The sequence below is a fragment of the Melozone crissalis genome, unplaced genomic scaffold (genome assembly GCF_028551555.1).
Source record: "Melozone crissalis strain CALT ecotype California unplaced genomic scaffold, PUWL_Pcris_2 ptg000041l_1, whole genome shotgun sequence".
NCBI classification, from domain to species: Eukaryota; Metazoa; Chordata; class Aves; order Passeriformes; family Passerellidae; genus Melozone; species Melozone crissalis.
The window spans coordinates 160,011-177,987 of record NW_026535819.1 but is presented as its reverse complement, the minus strand read 5'-3'; the positions used below and the strand labels follow the sequence as shown (position 1 = coordinate 177,987).

At 37.3% G+C, this 17,977-nt stretch overlaps 1 protein-coding gene across 2 annotated transcripts in view; it reads left to right on the top strand.

The window, feature by feature from the left end:
• The window catches only part of RALGPS1 (Ral GEF with PH domain and SH3 binding motif 1), a 74,878-nt gene that overhangs the window by 36,682 nt on the left and 20,219 nt on the right, over positions 1-17,977 (top strand). For both annotated transcript variants that reach the window (XM_054283897.1, XM_054283895.1), the window contains 3 exons: positions 7,724-7,861; positions 9,484-9,577; positions 17,219-17,286. In XM_054283897.1, coding sequence (XP_054139872.1) covers positions 7,724-7,861; positions 9,484-9,577; positions 17,219-17,286 — 300 coding nt within the window. The remainder of the gene's footprint in view (positions 1-7,723; positions 7,862-9,483; positions 9,578-17,218; positions 17,287-17,977) is intronic.

Here is a 17,977-nt window from a genome sequence, read left to right as displayed (position 1 = left end):
AGTATCCATAACCACTTTTAAGCTCTTTAACGTATAGTTTAGGTCCAATGATTTTTAGGGCACTTAAATAAATGCAGTTAAATGCCTAAAATTTTTACTCAGTGAAGGAGCCTAGAGACTTTTCTTGTGGTGAATTTTTAGTCATTAAGCGTTCTCTTACAGGTAATTATGTTATAAATTAAATATTTGAAAAATAAAAATTAGCCAAACTCTGTTTCTGTGACTGTCCTCTTTGCTGAACAAGAAGCATATTTTTACACAGATCAGCCTTTTGATTAAGTACTGAGTGCTTTTTAGTCTCTTAAAAGCTGTCTAAATAACCTGTAAGCTTTTGTGTATGGCTTGTTCTAAATAGCATATGACAAAGCTTATTTCTTCAACCTGTTGCAGTTTTGTCTACAGGGAAAAAGAGAAGTTGTGCTGACTTGACAGATGACAGGGAGCTTTTATTTGGATGTGCCAGGTGTTTGTAGCATAGCTGAATTGTTTGTATAACAATAGGTGTTTGCTCCTTGGGAAGGACTGAAGAGAAAAAACAGGATTTGCCTTTGTGTGGGCATTCTGCTTGGACCAAATGGGCATACCTTTTCCTTGGATTTGTAATGCTGTGAAGTGCAGTTCACTGGGTTTTTTTAAGAAGCTTTACGCTGAATGATGTGTTTTGCAAAAGATTTCATAGTTGATTTCTCCTTCATCCTGAGAATCTCAGCAATCAGCTTGTATTAAAGTCTATGATTAGAGAATAAAACACCCTACTAGCAGAAAGGTACTAACATCCAGTTATTTCTGGCTGTGAAGTCTGACAGTTGTCTTCAGCAGGGTAATGCAGTTGGCAAGGAGTGGTTTGAAAGATTTGGCTTTGAGAATGATTGAAAATACTATGAAACATCTGGCCATAGAAATTAACTTTGAGTCATCTGAGTGATCAGAAATTCAAGGTAAGCAGAAAGAGATAAGAATGTGCCAATCTTAAAAAGGTAAACTTTGAGAAATTAAACAGATTGTTTTTCCAGACAGGGTGCAGTTAAGTTGCCAGATTCATTTGCCACAAGATCTTTCAATCTCAAAAGTTAAAAAAGGAAAAGTGCTTTTGTAGGAGTAGCAGGGAAAAGAAAAAATTGATGGATCCAGAGAAAAAACAATGTAAAGAAAAATTACCACCCAGACTTAAACCTGAAAGTGTTTATGTAAGATCTGTCTCAGGAAGTCTCTAACCACCACTTGCTGCTGACAGGAAGCAACATCTGGAAAACAGCTATTGTACCTTTGCCTTTTTCCTATAGTCTTTTTTGAAGTATTTTCTGCTTTCTGACATTGGATAGCATGCGTTTAAAAAGGTTAAAATGCATCACTCTTATAGCATTTAATCTTCTATAATGTATTTTTCCTAATTCATGGAAAATGTATTAGGAAATAGCTGGGCTTTGGGGGAAAATGAAAAAAAAATTGACAGTATTCTGGAGAAAATCTTATTTGTTTAGGGGGAAAGCTTTGGTAGAAAGGTCCAGACAGTTTCAGAATTATTTAGCCTGTTTCAGTGGATGACAAAATGATCTGCACCAGTCAGAGATGATTCACGGTACAGCTTCTTGAATGTAATTCCAGTTGAGTTCCTGGTAACTTTTTCTTTCACAAACTGGTATTTTAGTTTGAAAGTTCCTTGGGTTTTGCTGCACTTATTGATCTGGTTTTCTGTATTAGGCTTCATTGCTGTGGTGACAAATGTGGGATGATTAATTCCCGGGGTTGAATAGGGTGAGATTACTCAGGAAAGACTATGGAATCAACATCAAATTTTAATTTTGTTAGTTGTTGTTGCTGAGACAGAATGAACCAAAATAAGGTGCCCTCTCTAGCTCTACACTTTTATAAGGTAAATTTTGCTTATATCACATGATAAAAGAGATTGCTTGAAGTACTCACTCTATTCACAGTTAAAATTAGGGTCCATTGTCTGCTTGTATGTGCAGAGCCCTCCTGCTGCAGCAAATTAGTTCATAAAACTGCTGTACTCCAAACTCCCCTTCAATAATAGATATGCAGGTATAGGCCAGCACATTTTTCAAGCTTGTCATAGAACAGTAGAGTTGTGGCTTGAAGAGATCCCTGGAGATTATTTTATCTACCTTCTGTGGAAAGCAGGGCCATAAATTAGGTTACCCAGTGTCCAGTCAAGCCATATCTTGAGTATTTCCAGCAAGGGAAATTGCTGTCCTCCTCTGGGAAACCTATTTCAATATTTAAGTGTATTCACAGAGAAGAAATTTGCTTATATGCAGATAGAATGCTCCCCCATCACTTCTTGACCTGTTGCTGTCACTCTGGAGAGAGTATTTCCATCTTCCCCATGACTGCTCTTGTGTACTGGAAGAGCAGTTAGGTTCCCTTCCTGCCTCTTCACTTCTCTAAGCTGAACAAACTCAATTCCTTTAGCCTTTTTTCATATGGCAAGCTTTCCAAACCTGTAATCACCTTGACAGCTGTCCATGGGACCATGTCATAAATGTGTGAAGTCTCTCTTCAGACATTTTATGATGAATACATTTCTGTATGTTACAAATTACATGATGTTGCCTTAGCAAAGGTTTGTCTTCAGTTTTTTTTAGAGTATTCCAATCCTACCAAGGTTAACCAGTATATACATTTGGTTTGGTAGAAAAATTTTCCAGTCCTTAATCCTTGGAAAATATCCAGTCTTCTTGAAACCAGCAATACCACAAAACAGTTGGCTTTTTTGCCTATGAGCTAATCTCCTAACAATGGTGTCTTTGGTTTTACAAACTGCTGACTGTAGTAGTTTGGACTTTCTACCACATAGTTAATTGATAAGTTACTGTCCCTCTGTCCTCTGCTTTGTTTAGTGTGATACAACCACACTACTGTATGTGGGAAAATGCTTTCATAAATATACTTGACTACAAATTGGAAATGTATCCTTGTCTCTTCTGGTCCTCCTGTCAAACCAGTGTTGTTATTCAATTTGTGAGGAGCAAAAATGGAAAATAATTACTTTCCACAGATTCTCTTACTTTATGTGTGCCAGTTACTGCGTGTCTTGCAGACTCTGCTTCCTGTGCTGAAGGAATGCTCTATGCCCAGACATCTGTGTTACACAGCAGCATATGTGCATTCAGGGGCTGTGAATATTTAGAAGTGTACATGATTGTAAGTAGGGAACTAAACTGTTCATTAAAACATTTAAGGGGTTTTTTTGCCTCCTTTTACACCATGTGTTTGTTCACAGTAACAGTACAATTTACCAAATAACTGTGATATTTATTATAGTACATGATCAAAATGTTACCTAAGAATAATAAATTGAAGTCCCCAGGCTTGTGTGAAATACTTCTCTATCAGCTAATTATTTTTTGTTGCAAAGTAGGGAATGTCTGACTGACAAAAATATCATACATCAGCTTTTTCCTAGCTTATTTGCATTTGCAGAATTGCACAGACCCTTAACAGACCACTATGCATGAAAGTATATATCAAATATGCAGTAGTGGGGTGGTTTAACCACCTAATTTTTTGTTTGTTAGCCGTACTATTTTTCAGTATAGTTTTATAGTCATTATAAAAAAAGTTTAAAAAATTAAAAAGTAAAAAAGACGCAGTTGATAATGATGCAAGTTATCAGTCTTTATCTGCGCAGATGTTTTTTATGATTGGTTTTGCAACAGTGTATATTTGTGAAACAATTTTAGGTGCTGCAAGTTTTGGATTACACCTCGTGCCTGCAAATTGTCATAAACCCCCCAAATTCTGACTTGTTAGGAATAAATGTTGCTGCTCAGGTAAAAGAAATCTGTGGCATAGCAGAAAGCTTGAACCCAGGCTTTCTAACTTGGAGGAAAATGCCAAAAAAACCCAGATTCCTCTTTGTTTCTGTTACTGCTATTTAAAGTAATACCTGCCCAGCTTTTCTCATTAGTATAAATTTGTATGTTATTTACTTGACTGAAAGTGTTTTGTCTTTCATAGCATGTTATGTCCGTCTTTCTTAATGAGGGACAAATTGCGTACTGTAGTTGTTCACGAACATTTTAAAGCTTACATGCTCCAGTTCAGGTTCTTCAGAACTGAGTGAAGCTGAATAACCATTCGTTTTTTGAGGGCTTGGGAGTATTTTTCTGAAGACCTCTTTATTAGTACCCATCAACTCCAAAGTATGCTTATTTATTATCTGTCCCAGTGCTACTTTCTCAGAAGCTTTGAGTATTGAATAAAGAAAATAATTGGAGAAGCTTAACTGTAAATCAAGACACAAGTATACAGACTTAGGTTTGCATCCTGCTGAACACTGCAGTTCTCCATAAATATTTTTTCAATAAAATCTAGCCTTGGAAATTGTTGTCTGGTGGGTGGAGGACTCAAAATGTGGCATTGACTGCTACATTTGAAGTTCACTTTTTGCCATAATAATGTTTTCCTGTCTTTAAACTGTTACTAATATTACTTCTTTATTTGAACTCTCCAGTAGAAGTTTAAAAGCTTGGTATCTCAGGTTTGGTTTTCTTTTACCAGCTTAAAAATAATTTGTCCCCGTTACACAAAGTGATTTTCATTAATAAATGTAGTCCTGGATTATTTGGCTTTGCTTTCCTTAGCATGTATTGTTACTTCCATGGGACCATAAACTAATGAACACTGTTGTCTGCATACAATACCCAGCTGCAAAATTAGTTCTGGTGACAATGGAGAAAAGTGAGTATCACTGGAAAATGATACTTGCCTGTGGAAGAAGCTGCCCATGAGCTCACCCTCTGGAAAATATCCTGGTGGCCTCACATCCTAGCTTTTTTCAGTGCACAGTAGCACAAATGTGAGCCAAAGTTTGAAAAGTTAGTGCTGTGTGTTTGCTTTGGCATGGGGCAACCCTGAGGCTTTCCTTTGAGAAACGGGTCTTGAAGTCTTTTGCTGAAGGGAATAATTTTGTCATTCCTCTGTGCAAAATGAACTGATTCTTATCTATGCCTACGATTGCATCAGAGATATAGAAGAGTTTAAAATATCACTGCCAAGATTAAAAAAAAATCATAAAACTTGATTATCCTTCTTGCTTTAAAGGAAGAGAGGGAGAGGAGCAATATGGGAAAGGGGTGGCTTGGTGTGTAATTACAAAAAATGTGTTCTTTTATATTCTAGCATATTACAATCAGTTTAATTTTTTTGACATCTGTCAGTTTGGGTTTTTTCTTCCTGCACCCCACTACCTACCAAAAGCCCATTTCCTTACACTTTTATTTGGAATTTGCAGGGCCTAGGCTAACACCTTTCATCCTTTTTGGTGCTTGTATACCTTTTTGGTCCTCATCTGTATGTTGTCCTGGAAAATAGATTCTTTGTCCTGAAAAAATGCTTACAACCACTACTGCAGAGTGGAAATGTGTTTATATCTTTAATATCAATGAGAAGCTACAGACTTCCTCAAAATAGCTGGAAAGTGGCCTTGACCCAGGCTGCCATAAGGCATGTTGGAGTGGAGAGGCTATGAGCAAATAGAAACTTTACAGTCATAACTCTAACTACATTTTGATGTGCCACTTGACAGGAGAGGACAGTGAGGAGCTGCTGTGTGGAACCTCAGTCTAGGTATGACCTCTAGGTCATTGCAAAACCTTGGGGACTCAGGATTTGCTCAATGCTAAACTGCTACAGAGCCACTCTAATATTAGGGAAATTGGAGTTCTTCCCTCATTCTGAGGTATAAGGTGCCTGGTCTGTGCTGGCCTTGTGGAGGTGTTAGGGTCTCTCGAGTGTGTGGGATGATGGCTGAAGCAGTTCCCAGTGTGGTTGAAACCCTTGTTCAGATAAAGTTCAGAAAAGGTGAAAATAATAATTGGGTTTGGTTTTCCCTCTTTTAAAGCTAAGTAAGACTGAGACGTGGAAACAAAGCAGGACAAAAGTGCTGTTTATATTTCTCTGGTATGATAAGTGAAATTTAGTATGAGATAAAATAAACTGGTATGATTAATAGCTTATCTTCACAAGAGTGGAAAAGGACAAACAAAGAGTAGGTATTGCTGCCCTTGACAAACTTGTACAAAATTGTCTTCTAATCACATAAAGTCATACTTTTTTCCTTTTTGCCTCTCTGCTTTTTGTATGTATTTTTATAATCTAGGAAAGCAAACCCCAATTACTCCCTCCTCCTTTAAACTCATCCTTTGGCTTGAAGAATTACTGTAGCTGAGAAGTAGAATCACATTGGCATACTTTATCAGTAGGTCTAAAACTACCAACTACTAATATAAATTACAAAAACAGAGGGGTTTTTGTTTTGTTTTGTTTTAAGAAAAGGAAGCAAATAAAACAATAATTCAAAACATTAATAACTTTTGATTATACATCATTCTGTCTTTCTAGAGGTAGAAATGTGTAGAGAGAGAAATGAAGATAAGTTGAGAACGGTTTTTAGGAGATACTTTTTGGGAGAAAGCAATAAATACTGCAGGTTACTGTTAAGATAAAACTGTTAAGGTAGTCAGAGTCATATGAACCTCTGGTTTATAAACTGTACTTATATTTATGAGATATATAAAAATATATAAATATGATTATATATAAAACATACAAAATAATTATATCGCTATATAAATAAATATATAAAAAAAGAGATATATTTCTTCAAGAGAGGATTTTTAATATGGGATGAAAATTATGTGTGTCATTGCAGAAAGTTAAACTAGACTATAAAACTTGACCTGATTTCTAAGCATCTTTTTCTTTGTTTAAACTCCAGCATGACTGGAAATTCCCATGGTTTGTATGTTGTTCAGTTGTTAATCCAGCTCTCTTCCACTCATTTACAAGGTCTAAATGTCCCTTTTGGTTTTGGTGGGATTATTAAATTACCTTTGGTCTCTGGAGCACTCTCCTATTTATCATGTCAGTGGGTCTAATGGGCATATATGGTTCTTTCATAGTCCAAATTCACAGATTGCTGCGCACTTGAGCGACAGTTATGGCCTTATGCTTTCCAGGCAAAGCATTAAACAGTTCATCACAAACTGAATTTGTTCTGGCTTGTTGTCACCTCTTTGTCTGTCTCTTCAGTTTTCAATAACAGCTCATGTGATTTCTTCATTCATTCCTCCCTAAGCAGTGTAAGGCTTTTTCAGAATGCATGAATGAATAAGGTAAAAACCTAAAGAAATTAGGTATTGCAACCTGGCTAATGCTGTACCTAACACAGTGTGATCCAATGAGCAACGTACCGGTCAAGATGGTAGAGATCTGAGGAAACAGATGTGTGGCAAGCTCAGCTTGAGTGAGAAAAAGACTTGCAAAGGATTTCCAGAAAGTATTCCTAAGTCTCAGGGCAGAAAAGTTAATGGAGCTCTTCCCCACTGGGGGCAGACAAAGGAGGTATTGCAGTGGTCCCTGGTCATGGGAGCCAGCAGCCCTGTGTCCCCCCACTGTCAGCACCACTGCCTGGGGCAGCTCTCATTCTTTTCTTAGTGTCCTTTTTATGGTCCTGCAAATTGCTCATAGTAGGCAGTAGCCTAAGTGCAAGAAAGCTTTTCTTTTTAAGGGGTGTCATGGAACTCAAGCAGTAATTATGGAAATTTTCAAAATGCAAATCCCTAGATCTCCTTTGTTTAATGGGCCCAGAGCACAAGGGGGGTGTAAACAGCTTCTGGATGCTATGTTCATTAAAAATTATGCAACTGTTTCTGTTTGAAACACTAGATCAATTGGTTGATTGATTTGTTTGTTTCAGGAATTTATCTCTTGGATTTAATCTACATAGATTCTGCATATCCTGCTTCAGACAGCATAATGGAGAATGAACAAAGATCCAATCAAATGAACAATATTCTCCGAATAATAGCTGATCTGCAAGTATCCTGCAACTATGGTTGGTAAATGTTGTTATGCCTATCAAGCCTTAACTAAAATTTCTTTAGTGCGAAATTGTGGAAGCAGATTCTGAGGGAACGCAAGAGGCTAATGTTGGTAGAGTTGAACACTAGTAAGTGATGTAGCTTCCACTTCTGTGTAGCTTCAGTCTTACCAGCAAATTGGGCAAATAAGCATGTATTCAAAATTGTAAGAGCTATAACAGAGGTTGTGTAGAGTTTACTGTTACATGTGGGGTACAAATGACATACTTTCAAGTGCAGCTATCGCCTTTGGCTTATATACTGTTTCCACCAGGGGCAATCAGAGATATTATCTTAATATCTTCCCTTTACTTTGCAGTAGATACGATGTCTAGAGTGTAGAATGTGTTCATTTGGTTATCATTTTGTTGTTAGCATCCTGGTGATATATTTACAAAATGAAATACAAATATTTCAGTGTACACTTGGTTGTTCAATGTGGTAAGCTTTTGCGCGTGTGTTGCTACTGGATGAAGTCAGGAGAAGGAGGGGTTGTTTCTTTTTGTTAACAGAATTTTACTCTAAAAATAATTTCTGCAGTTCTAGCCTGCTAGTGAAGCTGTATATCAATAAATGTGCTGGTTTTGGTGTCTTAGTGAATACTCAGTGTACTCTTGGTGACTTAACACGACTTTTCATTGGTTAAACTTGAAACAAGCTGAAAAGCCTTGAGTGCAGCTAAACAATAAAATTCAGAAAATTTAAAAGCTGAAGTTTTGGAGAGCTTAAAGAAAAAGGATTGTTAGATTGTGAAAAAACAAAGTGAGATGTTAACTGTGTATGCTTAAGTATCCAGCCTTTTTTTGTCAACTTCGGTATTTCAAAGTATTTAAAGGTAGGAACTAGGCATAATTACGTATGATTCTGAACAGCTAGATCATTCAGGTACCATTTTCTTATTGTGAGTTTCATATTGTCTCTGAAAATTTTGGATGACAAAGAAACCTCCTTATTTCATTGACCCTTTCAATTTTTACAATTTTGGTAGCTTGCTGCAGTGCTTTGCATTACCTTTGAGTCCTTTGTTAAAATTAAGATGAAAATTAAAATACGGCCTTGAAACAATATTCTGGCATAATGGATGCCTTTAAAACAGTTACCTTTACAAGACCGCAAAACTTTAGTTATGTACTACAAGGCATGTTCCTGTCCATGCACCATGTGTCAAGAGGTTTTTCTGTCGTTCTGAACTTAGTGTCTTTCATTCTCCTCAGTTCATGGACATATGAGAACCACTAACACCTATGGCTAAAGGCTTTGATTTTCCCCAAAACAATGAACAAAAAATTCAAGCAGTTTTGCAGCAGAAAATTTTTTTCCACCAGTGAGATGGCATCTAATGAAATCCACCAGCTTTCATGATGATGAAATGCATCTGTATTTTCTTTAACAACTGAGAGCATCACTTTTGCTCAGTCAAGTCTTAAACACCTTTTTAGGGTCAAAGTATTAGTTCTGCCCAATTTACTTTTTAGGGAGGTTCAAATTCTGTTTCCATGAAGGTATCGTAAAATCCATAAAAAGAAATCACCTGAAAAAATTTTAATTGTGAATGACATAAATGTTAATGGTTTTTGTTTGTTTGAACATCCCACAGATTATCTCACAACACTTCCCCATGTGCAAAAGTATTTGAAGTCTGTCCGTTACATTGAGGAACTTCAGAAGTTTGTAGAAGATGACAATTACAAGTAAGTACTGTTCTTTTCTTCAGGCATTGAGAAATGTAACAGAAAGATTACTTAGTCATTAGTTTTATTAAGAACTGAGCAAAAAGCCCTTGGCTGAAGATGTTTAAAGGTGTTTCTGCTAAGTAAAATCCAGAATTACTGTCTTTCTTTATGACTATAAGCAAACTTAAAAAGTGAAATGTACTAGTGCAAAGTAACAGTTTTGAGTAGATGAAAATCTAGTCTTTATTCTATTAATTGATGATTGTGTTCTGGGAATTTTGTTCAGTAATACTAAAGTTATCTCCAAGATGTCCAGCATTGACTCCATAGTATTATGAATAATACATTGAGGACATCTACCAATGTCAACTTATTGTTTTTAGTAAGTTAATACTAAGTTTTGGGGGTTTAAGCATATTAAAACAATGTTTACAAAGGACCCAGAGAAGAGTTAACCCACACAGAGGTTTGAAGAAGATGCCAGAGAGCTCATTGGTCAATATGTGAACATGCTCTAGTTAAAAGTGATAATCCCTGGCCAGTAATTCTGAGAGAACTAGAAAGTTGTCATAGGCTAAGGAACTGAGGTTTTAAATAGCTCAACCAAGCTAGATGCAATGCTATACAATTAGCTGTTGACAAATAGAGTAACTATTTAAGCAGAATTTGAAGTATTCAAAGCAAACATATGTTCAGTCATACAATGCTAGTATAAAATATTTTAGCATATGTTTTAGAGAGCAGGGTGGTAATGAACTTCCTTAAAACCGGTCTTGTTACCAGTTTTGTTAAATACTTCAGTTAAGAATTTTGTCTCAGAATTTATGTGTACTTAGACCATATGCTAATAAGACAGTGATAGAAGCGTTCATTGAAATAGAACGTGGTTTGGATACCACAAAGAAACAATCTGATGGCTAAAATAATAGTGCCACAAACCCCGGAATGTTTTGTAATTATTCTAACACTAATTTATAGGTGTTGATCAGTAGATAGCTGTCACAAGTGAGATACAGCACTTGACTAATTCATCCCTACTGCCTATCAAATGTAGTGTTTCCATGAAAAAATGGAGTTGTTTATACTGCTTCAGAAGAAGCTGGTGAGAGCTTACATGGAGCATTGTATGCAGTTCTGGCCATCCGTGCTTGCATGCTTGAGGGTTTAAGTAAATGATGGTGCAAAGGAATGTGTAAATTCCTTTACTCAGTCCCATGACATTGTATATGTTTCACTCACAGACACATTGTGCAAGAGATGCACACTGACCATGAGCAGTGCACAGAGTCTTTGAAAAGGTCAAGAGGTCCAAGACTTTTATTAAGGGTAGTCTGAGATTTAAACCTCAGTGTTGAAATTTAACAAATGGTCTTTCTTTACTAATTTTGCGCATGCTTCTGTGCTTCATTCAAGTTGTGAAGACAGAGAAAAATTAAACTAAGCAGTCATTGGCAAAGGTGAAGAACTGTAGTTAGTAGAGGCTTTACATCCCCTGGATTGGATTAAAGAAACTGTTCATATTGTTAAATTTGATTTTTAGATGGAGTTTCCTGATGATGCATCAGTGTTAACCCCATGTATACAACATCTTTCATGAACTGTACTATTTCCGAAAAAATTAATTAAACAAGTCCATAAACATATGACACCGTAATATAATATTTGTAAAAACTAGAAGTAATTCTATTTTAAATTTGAATATTAATGTAACTTTAGTAGCAAGCTTGCTAATAATGCTTGAAGGCATTTGATATATCTTAAAGATCATGTAATCCTTAATTTTTAAAATTTAGTTATTTGTGAGATAAATACAATCAAGTTTAGTGGTTTTCTTTCCAGGCTTCACTGTGGCAAGGGAAAACTGGAGTAAAGTCACAAAAGGTATTAAAAAGAGGGAAAGATTTGATTCTTACCACAGGAAAGTTGCTACAGCTTATATACATTGGAGAACTTTGATCTTTCTCTACCATGTTTGTTTCATCAGAATAAAACGAATTCATTAATATAACTAATTAAATATAGCTAATTAATAAAATTAATTTAATTAATTCATCAAAACACATCACATCTACCCTTAAAGAAAACTCTCATTCCTCTTCCATTTTACACTAGGTAAGAAGTTTTTGGATTTTGTTTTAAGTATTTGATTTCACATTTTCCTCTCAGTCAGTTTCCCTTCAGTTTCATAGCATTTTCTGGTCCCATGCCAGAAGAAACTGTAAGCTTTAAAAATACAGAGAGTACTAAGTTTTTAGAGTGGGTAAGAATCTCTTCTGTCTTTTTCTTTGCAGTGACTGCTCTTTTTGAGCCAGGGACAGCATTAGGGCTCTCTGCAGAGAAATGTGTGTCACCTTTGGCATGAAGAACAGAACTATCTCAGTACCAGGCTGTCAGGAAGAGACACTTACTTAGATAGTTGTCCTAAAACATATTGGCAGAATCTCAACATGTGTTTTGCCAAATGAAAACCTCAATTACACTGGCAAGGAAAATATGGCAGCCACTTTATTTAAACAAAGCTTTTCTCTACAATTTTTTTTGTGCCAGTCCAATTGCTTCCTTTAGGTTTGTGCTTGTCAGCAAGTACGAATGCTCCAGAAAACCCCTGACAATGATGTCATATCCTAAAAATAACAGATCTTTCTTGGTCAGCCCATATACTGTTTTCTGCAGAAGCTGCTCAGTTTTAGCAGTATGTAGCATTGTGGCGCAATGCCTTATCCTCTCCTAACCAGACATACCTTGCAGCCATTCCTATAATTTTTTTTTTCTGACCTTTTGGCATTGTTAGGTCAGGCCTTGTATTCTCACAGTTGTTTCTTGAGTGAAACCAGTCTGAAGACTGTTATTTGTGTTTCAGTATTATCTGTCGGAACAGGACAGGACCATCAGGCTGCTACCTATGCCTATAACTTGGTTCTTCAGAGCATATTAGGCAATAGAGTAATAAGATGACTTACAGAAAAATCAGTTCAAATTTAGGTTCAGATAAGGCAAGATGCTGTGGGAAAACATTCAAGAGAAATTGATTGGCAATTAAAAGGCTATACTGACTCCTAGCAATGCTGGTGCTAAAGAAGTCCTAGCTGTACCGTGTTAGTTCCAGTCCTATGGGAGCAGGTATTAAATGGCAGATGCTTAGTACTTAAAGTGAGTAATAGTACTTAAATTAGTACTTGCAGCAGTGAACCTCGGTTGCAGTTCGTCTTCAATAAGCCTCCCAGGCAGCTGTATTCCCTGGATCTTTTCCACCAAGAGTTGTGGTGAAAGGCGGGGTGGAAATTTCTTGAACAGCTCCAGGGATGATGATTTCACTACCTCCCTGGTCAGCCCTTTCCCAATGCCTGACAACCCCCTGTGTGACAAAATTCTCTCTGATGTCCAACCTGAACCTTCCCTGGCACAGGTTGTGATTGTTCCCTCTAGGGCTGTTGCTGGTTGCTCCCCAGCTGGCTATACCCTCCAGTCAGAGAATTGCAGAGAATTGCCTTATCTTTTGGGTCCTTTCCCAGCTTTGTTGCCCTTCTGTGATCATGCTCCAGTACCTCAATGTCTTTCCTGTGGTAGGGCTCCCAGAGCTGAATCCAGGATTCAAGTTTTGGCCTCACCAGTACAGAGGGAGAATCACTTCCCTAGTCCTGCTGGCCGCAGTGCTTTTTATACAGGCCAGGATGCCACTGGCCTTCTTGCCCACCTGGGCATACGCAAGCTTATGCTCAGCTGTTGTTGACCAGCACCCCTAGGTCCCTTTCTCCTGGACCACTCTCCAGCCACTCATTCCCATCCTGTAGCAATGCATAGGGTTGTTGTAACTGAATTGCGGGAACCAGGACTGTGTCTTGTTGAACCTCACATCACTGATCTCAGCCCATGAATCCAGCCTGTCCAGATCCTTCTGCAGAGCATTCCTACCCTCCAGCACATCAACACTCCCACCCAGCTTACTGATCTTACCAAGAGTGCACTCGATCTTCTTGTCCAGATCATCAACAATGATATTAAGTAGGACTGTGCGCAAGACTGAGCCGTGGGGAACCCCCATTAGGGACTGGCCCCAACTGGATGTGGCACCATTCCCTACCACTCTCTGGGTCCAAGTCATCCAACTTCACATCCCAGTGAAGAGTGCACCTGTCCAAGCCTTGGGCTGCAGCCTCTCCAGCGGCAGGAGAATATTGGGGGATACTGGGGGACAGTATCCTTCCGGCAGAAGGTCCCAGGAACCTACTGTTGCTTGACCTACTGTCCTAGGACCCACTGTTTAAATGCTAGACAGGCAGCCCAGAATGTTCCAGATATGCCAGACCCGTCTTGTTTGGTATGCAAATAATGGTCAGAAGTGCCCTAAGGGACAGCTTTGAGGACTGGAGTGCTTTGATGCAACTAATATCATCCTTGTTTCAACAAAGATTAATAAGTTTTGCTCAGCCTCCTCATGGAGCAGCTAAACTTCTGTGAAAGACTATTCTTTGTCTTAATTTACTTGCTTGATACAAGAAAAATTGAGTAACAGTGGCTGTACTGTCCTAGCAATAGTTCCATCCTGTACTGGAGAGCATGCTTCCATGAGAAAGAACTATGTTCAAGACTGACTCTCTATTGTATTTTCTGCATTATGTTAGGTTCCTCTTTTCCTGCTTGCTAGGAAGGTTACTCTAAAATGAGCTGTATGGCCCAGTAGCAGAGTGTTACTTAAAACTAGGTTGAAATAGAGGTCCATCCATCTTACTTTCCAGAGCATACCTGCCCTAATATGTTCCAGAAAATATTTTGAGTATCAGGCTTAAAAAAACCAAAAATTGTTCAGTCATCTTTCTACAATCCAAGAACAAAGCCTTCACATACTCTTCTGCACCTGTTCCTGTAGAAGCTTTGTCTTAATTTCCGATGGTAGATTGGTATTTGTTAATTCAGCATATCTCTATGCTGATTTTTTTCCTAGAGATTTCACTTTCAATTTTTGTTTGACCTTAGATTATTAATACTAACTCCTCAGTTTTGAAGTTTCAGTTTTTGTGGGCAGTTTCTAAGGCTGATATCTAGGATTTATCCTGATGTGTCTCTTAGCTGAACTCTTGCAGTATAATTTTTGGAATGTTGAAATTTTGTATGTCAGCATTTAGACCATGCACTAAAACTAGGCTTCCTTACCATGGTAAAACAAAGATTTGTTTTTTGAAAAGGATTCCTGAAACAAACAAAAGAAATCCTAATACTACTGTGATATTGGATGAATATCACAGAATAGTGACTTCTGAGATGAATCTCTGATGTTACACAGGGGCCAACACAAAACAGAGTGTCTTTATGCCTTATGAGTGGTTTATTAGGCATGCTGGAACCAAGGTAGTTTTTTATTTAAAGTAATGCTAGTGATTGACATTGAACAGTCAGCTGTGAGAGTGTCGTTAGGTGTTTGTGGATATGGATGATGCATGTTGGTGGTAAGCACATCAGATCTCAAAGTATGCACTGATCTATTGAAAGTATCACACTAAGCCTCTCAGGGGCCACACCAGATTCTGGCTCCAGGGTCCTCTTTGGGATACACTGAGCATGTGTGTGCATGTGTGGAACTTGTGCTGCTCCATGGAAAATGGAGTGTCAGAGGAATTGCAAAATTGAATTTAGGTGGTGGCAAACAAGCCAGGACTGATTGAAACTGTACTGACTGTCAGTATCTCTTCTTGGAAATAAAGAATGTTTTTGATTGCTTCCAGCCTTGTGGAGGAGAGGGGGAATAGAGGAGAAGGTGACTCAGGAATGACATCTCGTTGTCATAATGTATTCCCTTTTCTCAACAGTTTATTTTAAATATAACATGTCAGCATGAGTATTTTATATTTACCAAAATACATTTAGGCTTGCATTTATTTGTTCTTCGTTTAATACATCTGTATTTTCATAAGTTGAAAACAGATAAATTGCATTCTAGTTTTTCTGGAAATATTGCAGAATTCTGGCATCATGGAAGTCAACGTCCAAACTGTCAGAGACTTAGAAAGAGCTAAGATTCAGAGTGCAGTTTAACATAACCAAACAGATAACCAACATTATCTAGCTTCCCATATTCTGGGGAGATGACCAGCGGAGAGTGATGTAATCTGATAGCACTGGAGACTCATTTGTTGCTCTGTTGGTGAATTCCAACACAGAAGTGCAGCACAAAACACACATGCTTTCTAAATGGTGTAATCATAGCATAGCTCTTCCTAAAACCTTGTTAAAAACATAAAGGTGTCAGGTTTTTCTTCCTGCTGTTATGTTCCTCTTTTCTTCCTCACAAGAATAATTTTAGGCAGAAAGAGAGAGAAATAATATAGTGCAAGTAGTTGCATGGAAGTTGATCTCACTTTTGTCACTAAAGAAGGTGTAAGAATGCTCTTGCCTTAAATCTTCATTAAGGACTTCATTAAGTTCTTTTGTCTTTTTTCCATACTGAAAGAAATTCCCATGTGATCAACATTTGAATCTTGCACTGACTTGTATTATTGTAACTTTCTAGGAGAGTTATGTTACTGATTCCTGGTCACAGAAATCAAGTGGACAGAAAGAAAAGTAGTCTGGAAAGGAATGATTCATTACCTACTTGAAATACATTACTTTGGGTAGTTAAAAGAATCTAGTACTGTCAGAAGAATAGAAATTCAAAAACATGAAAAGGACTGTAGCTTGGTTACCTGACTTCACACTAAAATATAGTTGACAATGTTGGAATATTGTAGAGAAGGAACTGAAAGGTATTCCCAATAACGAGTAGTAAGGAAAGGGATGGCTGAGCCATACATGATATTTTGAAATGCTGTCATAGGTTTCTCCCTCCACCCCTTTGCATGTTTTTAATGAAGTCAGAAAGCCTTTCCTTGGGGTGCACAGCAAGGTGCTGAAGCTTTCCAGCTTTCGTGTGTGTTCGCTGCTGGGCAATGACAGCAGTTATTTTCTTTGGATTTATGCCTAGTCCATTAAAGTTTACTTAACATAGTAGTCCTTCATACCTTTTTGTCAGACTGCTACAGAGCAAAGGACCCATGAATTTCTAGTTAAGACTGCCTAAACTTGAGAAATGGCAGAAGTGATGTGCATTGTGAGATTGAGATTTGTTGGAATGCTGAGAGCACAAGAGTGAGAACATAATAAAACACATGGAGTGAGGCAGCGTGGCATACAATACTTTCTTCTAATCACTTTCATTTACTATAAGGTGTTTGTCACTTTGCTCTATTAGGCTTCTTTTCTGTAATTCACAGTAACAAAATAGATATTTCTGTGTGCACATTTCGACATGGTAACAGGAAATTTGCTTTCATGTTTAGAGGGAATAAAATGTTAGGTTTGTATACAAATTACTAACTTTTTGAGTTTTTTTTCCCAAGGCGAAAAACTGGATGAACTTATGTTTTTGAACTGAGAGGGAGGATTAAATAATGATTTCTCCTGCTTTCATAGACTTTCCTCAGAATTTCTTTCTTGGTTCTTACAGGTAGTGATTTACTTTAAAAAAAAAAATTGTTTCGTTACATCACAGAATAAATAACTACACTTCCAAGACATTAAAATGCTAGTTAGCACTGCCAAAATAATTATGTCTTCAATTTCTTTCAACTTTTATTGAGAATTTTTTTTTTTTTTGTTAATTTCTCTAAAAACTTGTTTTTCCAGATTATCTTTAAGAATTGAGCCAGGTAACAGCTCTCCTCGACTGGTTTCCTCCAAAGAAGATCTTGCAGGTATAAAACATCATTTGAAAATTTGAGTAAGGAAATAATTTTAATTACAGAAATCTTCTACTGAAGTATATAGGAAAACCCAAAGGTTCATCAGTAGCATGAGTCAACAAGAAAGATTGCTGACTTGTATGAAAGCAGTTCCGGTTTAAGGGATGTCACAGAGTGTTTGCTAGTGTTGGAACAGGTGTCAGAATATGGGATTTTTTTACAGATGCTTGTGTTTTCATCATTATTTAATAAGTGAAGAAAAAAGAGCCCTCTTGCAATTTAAAAAAAAAAAACAGTGCAGTGAATAACACAGGAAATTCTTTCTTCAGGTTTCTGTGTGATCACATACATTTGAGACAATTTCATTGTGGACAGCAGGAGGACAAAAGATTTGTAGCAACAATAGCTTCTAGAAACATCTGGAAAACTGGAGTACTGTCCATAAGTTGACAAAAGCTAATCTGCTGTTTATTGCTATGACCAGACTAAACTAACATCAGGCTATGTGAAATGTACTTCCTGCTATATGAGCTATTAACTCAAAAGCTGCTCTGTTTTAATCTCTAGAACCTGAATAGCCGATTTTCTGTTTCATTATGTAAAAAACCATGTGTGAATGTAAAAACCCCCAGTCCAGACCACAGCTGACATGCATTTATTTAATTGGCATTCAAAATGTCTTTTCTTCTCACCTATGAAAGGC